Genomic DNA, 10,929 nt, shown 5'->3' with positions numbered 1-10,929 from the left:
GCTGCCGGATTTATGAATAAATTTCTTATGCTAGGTTCAGAACGCAAGCTCAACATCATGTCTGACTCTCATCTGAGTCCTCCTTGATTCCCGGCATATTGAGTCATTTTAATCGGTCATTGTCTGCTGGTAATCCTCCCGTTCGATTGATTCTCGGGCTGTGCCACTAAATACAGACGCTTGTATATTGCCATGATGCACAATCATTTGGGCTCAAATTTAACTCATGCCCCAACAGCTAGCAGTAGTACCCGAAGCAGAAGGGTTCAGGTTTCAGATATGTGAATCCAAAATAAACAGTTCCGGTAACTTCTGTAGAAAACATCTTAATCTTCCTGAAAGTGAAATTTCAAATCTAGGCGCCGCCCCTGAAGTACAAGGGGTCCGTACGAACAGTGAACATTCAATTCAAACCGGGAGAGCGTGACGTTGCGGAGAGGCAGTTGGATGGCAATGGCAGCTGCAGCCCGGGAAGCCACAATGGGTACGGACGTTGGAGAGGCACACGCATTCCTGAGATCCTTCCTTCTCGACATAAAAATTTGCCATCCCCAGCTTTGACATTGTGACAACTGACAAGGAGCGGGCGTTGAATGAAGAGAATTGGTCATCGTTCAAGTCTGGTTTTGAGTTTTATTCCTTGACCACCACTGGACAGATGCAGCGACGCCATAGGTTGGGAAAAGAGAAAGAAAAGCAGGTTTGCTCGTAGAATACAATAAAACACTGAAGAACTGATTTGCTGGTTCAGACAGTGAGAACACTCAGATCCTTCCTACTCCCTCCGTTCCAAAGTCGTTTTAGCTTTTTTATGTGCATAAATGCACCTAGACACTATATCTAGGTTAATAATAATATCTATGAACCTAGAAAAGTCAAAAATAACCTACAATTTGAAACGGATGGAGTATTTTGGAGTACTAGTAGACAGTTGAACACTGCATTCGACAATTTGGCGTTGAGATATCAAATTTGAAATTAAGAAGATTGGACTCATACAGTACTATAATAAAAAGAAGTATAAATGACCAACTACTACCTTTAATCCCAAATACAGGTCCTTTGGATTAATCTAGGTCAAGGATTATTAACTTTAATCATCAGTTTGTTTAATAAACATATGGATTGGTAACATAAGATTTTGAGATTAATAGATTGACCATGAATACTAGGTTTATAATGCATGGCTCTTTCAGTTTATAGTGATGTATTTGTACAGATATATTATTAGTTTATTACTAGTAAGTGTCATATTGGAAAGTATGTCGATATGACTTAATGACTTATACAAGGGGGATTAGAGGAAGCGTTGAAGAGGTCACAGTCGACCGTGAGGAAGAAGGCCGTGAGGACTTTTTTGTTTTTTAGCCCTTTTTGTGAAAGATTCTCACAAATAGGCCCCTGGCGGAACCAATTCTAAAAATGGACCCTTAGCTTGGCGCCATCCACGCTGGCGCCAAGCTACAACGTCTCGGCGCCAGCCATCCTGGCGCCAAGGTCTGTACATAGCTGTTGACGCGGATGCCGACGTGGCGGGGCTTGGCGCCATCCATGATGGCGCCAAGCCTTGGCGCCATGGATCTTGGCGCCAAGCTTGGCGCCATAGATCTTGGCGCCGAGCTATCTACCGCTACCTCTACGCGTTTCGAACTAAACAAGTATAATTATTCCGAGAAGTATGCAACAACCTAAGCTGTGGTTCAACTGGTTAGGAGGTGGACTTCTTATCCTGGAGACATGAGTTTGAACCCCACTATTGAACTTTTTTTCTACATTTTATTTTTTTCTCTGTTGTACAGGTAAACATGCACCAGTTCAACACTGGGGTCAAGCTCGGCGCCAGCGTCCGTCCACATTTGTTTTTTTGAGAGACGAAACAAAACGGGGCTTTTTTAGCCTTTGAACGCCCTGCGCCCCAGCTCGGCCACTATGCGGACTGATTTTTTTTTAATTTGGAAGGGAGGGCCGACACGTACAAACTCCACAAACTATATTATCCTAGGATACAAGATTTCGTAAAATAAAGTTGCACCGTTTGTTTACCTGCACAACAGAGAAAAAAAATAAAGAAAAAAATAAAATGTAGAAAAAAGTTCAATAGTGGGGTTCAAACTCAGTCTCCAGGATAAGAAGTCCACCTTCTAACCAATTGAACCACAGCTTAGGTTGTTGCATACTCCTCGGAATAATTATAGTTGTTTAGTTCGAAACGCGTAGAGGTAGCGGTAGATAGCTCGGCGCCAAGATCTACGGCGCCAAGCTTGGCGCCAAGATCCATGGCGCCAAGGCTTGGCACCATCATGGATGGCGCCAAGCCCCCGCCACGTCGGCATCCGCGTCAGCAGCTATGTATAGACCTTGGCGCCAGGATGGTTGGCGCCGAGACGTTGTAGCTTGGCGCCAGCGTGGATGGCGCCAAGCTAAGGGTCCATTTTTGGAATTGGTTCCGCCAGGGGCCTATTTGTGAGAATCTTTCGCAAAAAGGGCTAAAAAATAAAAAAGTCGGGAAGGCCGCGTCGTGGGTAAAGAAAGGAGGATGGGGCTGTAGGCAGTAGGAAAAAACACATTAGCCTGTCCCCTTTCAAAATGAGACTTGTAAAGTATGTACAGCCCAGGCATCCAGTTGGGCCAGACTTTATTTTCCAATGGAACTAGAAAAGACCTCGGCCCGGCCCCCAGAACCCAAAGCCGCCAGCGCCGCGCCACGGCCAGACCATACCAAGAGAGAACCCCAGTGTGGCTGCGACACCGTCTCGCCGGAACGGAGAGACTACAGGCGAAGGACGCGAGGGGAACGCGGCAGCCATGCTTAAAGCATCAACATTTCCATGAGCTATCTGAATAAAACATCGGCAGCAACCTCGCCTGGAAATGGAAGTCCCGCTTCTTTCTTTTTCAGATACAAGTTCTGGTTTGATATCACTTCAGAAGCAAAACCACCCATCTTACAACAAACACTACAAAATAACATAGATAGCAAGCAGTTCATTGTTCTCGGATGCACTTAAGACATAACCATTCGAGTTACAACTAGCAGTTTAACAACCGAACCAGACATGGAGCCTAAACAGGTAACAGCAACCGAATGCGCCTACAGCATGCTGTCGGTCCTCGCAGGGAGCCGCCTGAAGAAGTTGAGCGGGACGGACGGCATCTTGTGGCGGAACCTGGGGTGCCTCAGCACGTACAGGCCGGCGAGGAAGACCACCACGCGGAACGGCGTCACATACAGGACGATGGCGGCGATGAAGCAGAAGACGACGAACAGCGCTGTGGCCCTGGGGTCCCTCCAGCTCAGCAGAGACTGCAGCCGCTCGCCCTGCGTCGCGAGGTCGCCGACGACAGTCTGGATCCTCCCGGCGACGCTCCGCAGCCGGTCATACCGCATCCGCACAACATCGGGCGGGCGCGAGGTGGGGAAGGTGTCAAACTCCTCGTCGAGCTCGTCGGGGTGGGCAGTCTCAGCGTGCGAGAGGCGGGTGTCCATGTGAGGTGGCTGCCTCGGCCGCCACCTGTAGTACCACACCCCGATCAGGAACAAGTAGAGGAAGATTGTGGGCAGTATCAGCTCCGGGTATAGGACCAGTATCATGAAGAGGACGTGGATCAGTATAGTGGTCAGCGGGTTCCTCCAGTGACAGATCTGATCAAACCACTTTGCCACAGCAATCAGGGGGCCCAGGACACCCATGATGCGGAAGAAGTTTGCCTTGCTCTTTCTCATGCTCCACATGTGTGAATCCACGTCCAGCATGTACTCCACAATTTCCTTTCGCAGCGGTGGCTCTGCACGGCCCAGCCTTGTTGAGACAATGTTTGTGGCTTGGCGCCTCAGATTGTCTACCTGCATCACGGACAATGGGTGCACATAGTGCATCTTGGGCAGCAGGGGCTGTGAGTACAGATGCATCATGTTGAGCAGCGATGAGCATGTGAACCGGACAGCAAGCTGCACCTCACCCATCTTCTTAACGCCAGCAGGTGTCAGAACAATAAGAGGGTACGAGTGGGTGTACACTCGATCAGTTTCAAGTGTGGAGAGACGGATGCGGACCTTGCCAATTCGGGTGTCCCGGGCACCATTAGCCTTGTCCCCACCATTCAGATGGCAGTTGTCAAATACACCAATCGTGATCACAGTGCATGGGTCATACACCTCCCATGTGTACTGTTCATTCCATTTGGGGGTGAAACTGTCAATTATAGTCCTAGTCCTCACCCATTTCTGTCCATACTTTGCAACACAGTAGGCATCAGTTGTGCCACGCCCATCCTTGGTCTTCATTGGTAACAGGCCTTGTGCTGTCAAGATACCCAGCTCAAGAACACCAATGCTAGGTTTCCACAGAGGTTTCGCAGTTGGCCTTAAATCACTACTGTAATGTGTTGACTCATCCAGGACATGATATCCACCTTCAAGACAAATCCTCAAGTGAATCCGGCTTGAAAACTTGGTCTCTTTCTTCTGCTCACCATCAATCATCACATGCTTCTCAAGATTATACCACTGGCTGGTCAGCAACCTGTGATCCAGCCTCCGGGGTACATGCTGCAGCGAAATGACTGTTCTTCCAATTACTTCATCCTTTCCTGGGGCCACCCTGTCCTCTACGCTCAAAATCAGGTGCTCCTCGAATGGCTCAGCAGCGACAAACAACAAGTCCTCATTCCACATCGGGTTCAGAGTCCGGGCTGGTGATACCCGGGTTCTAAGAACTTGGTTGCCTAGAATGGCTTTGACATAAACATCAGGGAACCTGGTCTTATCATTTGGTATAAGATCCTGGGCTTCGATGACATTGACACGCAGATACCAAAGCTTTGGAGTAAGATACACTTTTGATCTAATACTTGAAAGCCCATCTCCAGGGACCGAGGCCGCATCAGAATGCCATGCGTCAGGGAATGCTTCATCTGCTTGAGTACCCATCCAAACAGCCAACATCAACTCCCCCTTCACCTTGTGCCCATTACGGTCCTCCAACCTATACCACTGTGGAGCCAATGGGCTATCAGGTGGCACTCTCTTTGGGACCTCATTAAGGTCAAATATAACACGCCCAATGAAGTCATCCTTAACAAGATCCTTATCCTTGACCACGATCTCCACAACTGATGACTGAATGCGCTCCTTTGAAAAGGCAAAGACCTGATTCCACTCTGGGTTGCTGGTTTTCTCGAAAAACCGAGTTGTGCCCTTATAATTCCCTAGCTTCACCTCAACATATGGGTCACAGCTCCCAGTGATGTCCATGTTTGGAAGTTCCTTTGCTTTCACCACTCGGACATAGAGATACTGCATCTGCTCAACAAGATCATAGGTGCTGGTGAGCTTGTCACCAGCGGCATGGCCACCAAGATGAGGTTTGGTCTCCTTCAAGGAGTACTCCTCAGGACGGAACGGCGGCCTCTGCATCATCTTGAATGAAGAAGATCTTCAACCAAACAACTACTCACAGACTACAGAAAGAACCAAGATATCCCAGTTGATGTCCTAGATGAGCTGGAACAACACCAAAAGTAAACACTGTTAATAAACTGCTAGTACAAGGAACGTGCACTAATGAATAATAATATGAAGCGCAGAGCAAAACTAGTACCTCAGCAATTACTAGTCAAGCCACACAGCTAAGGGCATTGTGAACACTTCCTCATATTGCGCTATGGGAGGAAACCATTGAATTTCTGAAAAGAATGAACTCTACATCACCAATCTTGGAACGACACCTGCAGAATTGGAACGTACCAGTCAGTTAGTCAAAAGAAACTGCATTTCACTCAATCTAAAACCTGCCTGAACACTGCAGCTATCTGACTTCAGGAAATTGCATACTGACTAAATTGAAAAGCAACCATCTTACTATACCAAATTAATAATAAGATCAACAAATTTAACTCATCCTAAAAAGGGAAGAAATCTCGACTTGCAAAACAACTGCAGGGATAAGCTAAACTATAAAAAACCATAACTACTTTTTTTTCGAAAGGGCAGCAAAGCTGTGGTTTTATTAGAAGAAGAAAAATAAAAGGACAAGCGCCAGCCCAGTTTCTTGAGTGAAAATCAAGCCCAAAAGCCACATAACTAGGGAGGCTGCGTCACCCATCCCGCACAACTTCGGTACAACAACCCATCAACTAACAACTCCACACCACTACACGCTCAGGTATGCTACACTACGCCAACTTGGTTGAACACGACCCAACTAGCAGCTCAACCAAAACAACTCTCTCAACGGCTTTAAGCGGGAAAAAACGGCGAAACCCCCTCCCGGATCCTACTAACACCTCAAATCAACAACAAGCTCTGGATTTCACGGAGCACATCTACTCAGGCGACAACTTCCCCTTGCACAACTAACCATAATTACTTGCCACAGAAAAAAGGAGTAAAAGGAACTCGCCTACTCTGCAGAGGCGAGCAAAAAGCCGCTGCCTTCCCCACCGTTGCAAGGAGACAATACCTCCAGATAGGCACCAATAATTACACAGCTTTACTTTTTCTAACCCACTACACTGAACTTTTTTTCGCAGATTCAAATTTTTTTTCACTCACATCCTCATCTCAACGACAACCACACAGGCACACAGCAAACCAATCCCCAGATCCCACGCCATTGCCACCCTAAACAACCCAAGAACCCAAAGAAACCACTGGCCTAAAAGCCTAACCGCTCAAGCCGCGCCACGCCGTCGGAACAGGCGCAAATCCTGCGACTACCCCGGAAACAAGAACAGATCGAGGAGCCGCGGGCACCGCCACCGGCATTACCATTTTCATCCACAGGAAACAGTAGATTGAAACCACAGGAAAACAGAGGCTGGCAACAAACAAAGCAGGGATCTTTGGGCCGCTTACCGACGGCGGCAGGGCCGATCTCACGCGGAGCGGCGGGGAGGAGGACTTCGGCGGTGAAGGGGCGGCGGATTTGCGCAGGGGTTTTCGGCGTTTTCTCGCGAGCGAAGGACAAAGGCAGAGGAGAGAGAGGGCGGTGGGAGGCTGCAGAGGGTGCTAGAGCGGCGTGGAGTGCTCGACGGGGACGAAGTGGAGTCCAGAGTGGGGGTTTTTCAGTTTTCGGTGGTTTTGCGCAGAGGCCATCGATCTTCGCTAAATTTCTGGTGGTGGACCGGCCGTGTGCCTAGGGTCCCGTGCCAGCTCTATCACATTGTCGTTTTCTAGACCTTTCCTCTGGGGCAGCCACCTACAGTACGAAGGAAAACTCGTGTTTTGCTCTCTTGCCTTCTTTTCCCAATTTCCCCTTTCACCGCAGGGACTGTTTAGAGGCCCCGGAGCGGTCGATTTTACTTTTGTTGTCCCATGTTTATTATAACCACAAATTTATATGAAGTATAATAGAATTTATTTAACATAAGATTTACAAAAATAGTATAAATGCAGATTAAATATATATAATATAACTATCTTACTTTAAACAGATTTACATAACAAAATATATACAAGATAGTTACAAATTACGTGAACAATAAGATGTTCATAAATCTATAGAAAGTAAAAAATATTATAAAAAATGAAATTTGGAAATAAAAGTTGAAACAAAATTTGGAAAGCAACAAAATCCTAACAAAAAACCAAGAAAATTTGCCCAAAAAAGTTGGTGGTGCTTACCCTTGCAGGTCGCTGGCTTATCGCTCCAGGGAGCTGAGGTAGAGCGGCCATGTTGAGGCAGATCTGTCGTGCTTTCACCTCAAATCCTTGTGGCAAGAAGCCAAGGAGGGGATCCGCCATAGCTCCTCGCATGGAAATCCAACACCATCCTACCAGGCGCATGCTTTCACCGGAGCTCCCGATGTCGCATCTGTTCCTCACATGACAGTGCCTTGCTATAGATCCGTTGCAGATCCACCGCCTGCGCGTCGAGCCGCATCCCTCATATACTATTGTGTTTCCTTCCTCATGCTCTCTACTCGCCACGCATGGAACTGCTCGCCTGGGGGATTCAACTATGCCGCTTGCAGATCTCTCATGGCCACTCATCATGCGCCGCTCCCTCGTCAGGATCTCTCCACCACGAAGCCCTGCTAGGGCGTTGCTGTTGGGCTTAAGGCTCTCAAGCGGTGGAGCGCGGGCGAGATCTAGACCGAGGAGGGAGATGGAAAGGGGAATGGAGACCTCGAGTATGCAGAGCATTTATTAGATTAGGCCTCATGGGATGGTGGGAGATCATGTGATGACGTGGAGAGCAGTTGTAAGTTTGGCCGCTTATTAGCTTACTAACACGCGCATGTGGAATCAGATTTCCATTTCTCTTTGAACAAAAGGGGAAGAATGGATGAACCACATGCAATTGAATACGTCTCCTGATGATGATTTGCTATCTAATTACCCAATGTTTAACTCCATGACATTAATGGATGAACCACATGCAATTGAATACGTCTCCTGATGATGATTTGCTATCTAATTACCCAATGTTTAACTCCATGACATTCCGACCTTAGATTTTCGCTGATATCATCCAAAAGTGGTATGATATATATGATATGCTTCCTTCATTGGACTAGTAGTTCCAATGAGAGACAAATGGTTGCAACACATTTGTTTCATGCCTGCCTATACATTATTTTACTCATAACTCATGTCTTTCACATGCCTCAAAACAAAGAAGTTTTGAGCCGTTAGGTATGTACACACGCTGGCTTGTTAAAGGAAGGGGGCTGCCACAGAGGAGCTAAACCATCTGCCGGAGGAACATCTAGGGGAGGCAGGGCGCAGCTCGGTGGTGGAGGCAAGAGTCAAAGGACCACCGGTTAGGAAAGGTTTGAGATGTGGGCGATGGCTTGGCCAAGATTAGCATGGGAGTGGGTGGTGGGAGAAGATTAGGCGATAGAAATGCCGTTAGAGATGGAGTCGTAGGGCTGAGCTAGAGGAGCGCGGTGACAAAAATAACGATGGGAAACACAAAATGTTAGAGAAAGCAAGAAAAGTCGAAGGGGAAGAAAATAGTAAATCAAGAAATTACATATGCAAGAATTGCCTGAAATATGACATGTTCTCGTAGATTCGTAAAGCCAGTCTCAGTGGGAGTTTCATACAGAGTTTCATCAACATTAATTTCTATATCACACCAGCAATTTTGCTAACTTGATAATGTCTTTATGAGAAGAGAAATGGTGAAGTTCGATGATGAAGCGAGAGAGAAGTTTCATCTTCGTAAACCCAACCGACCAAACAAAAGGACCCTACGGTGGGTGCAGCTGCTACTACCCTACAGCCGAACGGGCTGGGCTGCACATCAGCTGGAACCGCAGCAGCAAGAAGCTGCAGAGAGCAGGTCCTTAAAGTTCGAGTTCGAGTAGGTGGTTATGGTGTAAATGCTATCAGCACAACTCTACCTTGAACTTAGCTATATCTACGCACCAGTGCATGTAAAATACAAAGATCGGCCAGTTCATTCTCGCAACAACTATATATGGATAGGCAATGCGAAATTCTTTGATTTAGCGTTGCGTCTGTTAGATGAAAGAGTTCTAGAAGAATCTGCTGTGCGTATCTTGCCTTGTGTAACAAACCATGTATACAGAGAACAGTCCAGGCCTTTAGGAACTCATTGAGAATAGATTGGCATGTAATTATAGGCTACCAAATATAGCTCCTTGAGTTACGGACTGTGATCTGTGTACATCTATTTGTATGCTACAGTTGGGGCTTTTCCAACTATCAATTGATTCAACACGCATCCGTCTGGTACCCAAGATAGGGGCCGGCGTTCCTCCACCTGCCCTCTGATTCATCTGACATGGTAATCAGAGCCAACAAACACTAGAGTTCATCTTGTAGATCTGCTCCTGCCATGGCGAGTTCTTCTTCGACAGCCAACATCAATCCGCTCGCAGGACTCACCGTGGCTGAGAAGCTCACGAAGACAAACTTCGCCTCATGGAAAGCGCAAGTGAAGTCTGCCGTGTGCGGCGCCATGCTTGAAGACTACCTCACCGGAGCAAGCAAGGCTCCTGATGCAGAGATCATCATCAAGGGAGCCGACGACAAGGAAGAGAAGAAGCCGAACTCAGCCTATGCGCTGTGGCGAGCTCAGGACCAGCAGGTTCTAAGTTATTTGCTGTCAAATATATCACCTAGCGTTCTGACTCAGGTTAACGCAAGTGAAACAGCAGCCGAGGCTTGGAGAATCATCGAGGGTGTGTTCTCATCTCAGTCCCGAGCGAGGGCTGTGAATGTGCGCATGGCTCTCTCCAGCACAAAGAAGGGCAGCATGACTGCCACGGAGTACTACAACAAGATGAAGAATTACGGTGACGACATGGCGGCCGCAGGACGGCGGCTCAAGGATGACGAACTCGTCGAGTATATCCTCGCTGGACTTGATGAGGAGTTCTCTCCGCTGGTCTCGTCATTGATCACCAGGACGGAACCAGTTTCTCTTGAGGAACTTTTCTCACAGCTCCTTGCATTTGAGACACATCTAGAGTTGTTGTATGGCGGGCGCCATAATCATGGCGGCTCAGCAAACTACTCCGGGCGTGGTCGCGGCGGATCACGCGGCGGGCGCTCGTCTTCTCGTGGACGTGGACGGGGGCCAGCAAGAGGTGATGGCGGCTTTGTTCAGCATCAACCGCCACGCCAATTCAGCAATGGCGGGCGCCATGGTGGCTACAACCGTGGCGGCAACAGCAGCAACTATAATCAGCGCAACCTCTACAACACTGCCAACGACAAGTCGCTCTGCCAGGTGTGCTTCAAGCCAAATCACACCGCTGCTGAATGTTGGCATCGCTTCGAGGAAGACTTCGTCCCCGACAAAAGACTTGTTGCTGCTGCTAATCGTGCACCGGTAGATTCTACCTGGTACACCGACACTGGAGCATCCGACCACATCACCGGAGAACTTGAGAAGCTGCACATCCGTGACAAGTACTACGGCACGGATCAGATCCACACCGCAAGCGGTTCAG

The 10,929-nt window shown here is 47.9% G+C and overlaps 1 protein-coding gene and 1 non-coding gene across 3 annotated transcripts; one reads left to right on the top strand and one right to left on the bottom strand.

The window, feature by feature from the left end:
• Window positions 1-2,866: 2,866 nt before the first annotated feature.
• LOC117852702 (FT-interacting protein 7) lies at window positions 2,867-7,057 on the bottom strand. 2 transcript variants are annotated; one of them, XM_034734909.2, is made up of 3 exons: window positions 6,857-7,057; window positions 5,601-5,727; window positions 2,867-5,503 (listed from the first exon to the last, which is right to left on the bottom strand). In XM_034734909.2, the coding sequence occupies exon 3, from the start codon at window positions 5,417-5,419 to the stop codon at window positions 3,092-3,094; it is 2,328 nt and encodes a 775-aa protein (XP_034590800.1). In that variant the 5' UTR covers window positions 5,420-5,503; window positions 5,601-5,727; window positions 6,857-7,057; the 3' UTR covers window positions 2,867-3,091. The 2 variants fall into 2 exon arrangements, with proteins under 2 accessions (XP_034590800.1, XP_072149360.1); XM_072293259.1 differs by lacking the exon at window positions 6,857-7,057 and adding an exon at window positions 6,402-6,425.
• Window positions 7,058-10,295: 3,238 nt separating this feature from the next.
• Window positions 10,296-10,434, top strand: LOC117854286 (small nucleolar RNA Z247). The gene has a single exon (XR_004640217.1). It is a non-coding gene; the product is annotated as a small nucleolar RNA Z247 (small nucleolar RNA).
• The last annotated feature ends 495 nt before the right edge of the window (window positions 10,435-10,929 follow it).

The sequence above is a fragment of the Setaria viridis genome, chromosome 4 (assembly GCF_005286985.2).
Source record: "Setaria viridis chromosome 4, Setaria_viridis_v4.0, whole genome shotgun sequence".
In the NCBI taxonomy this organism is placed as follows: domain Eukaryota; kingdom Viridiplantae; phylum Streptophyta; class Magnoliopsida; order Poales; family Poaceae; genus Setaria; species Setaria viridis.
This window is presented reverse-complemented; position numbering and strand designations above follow the sequence as displayed.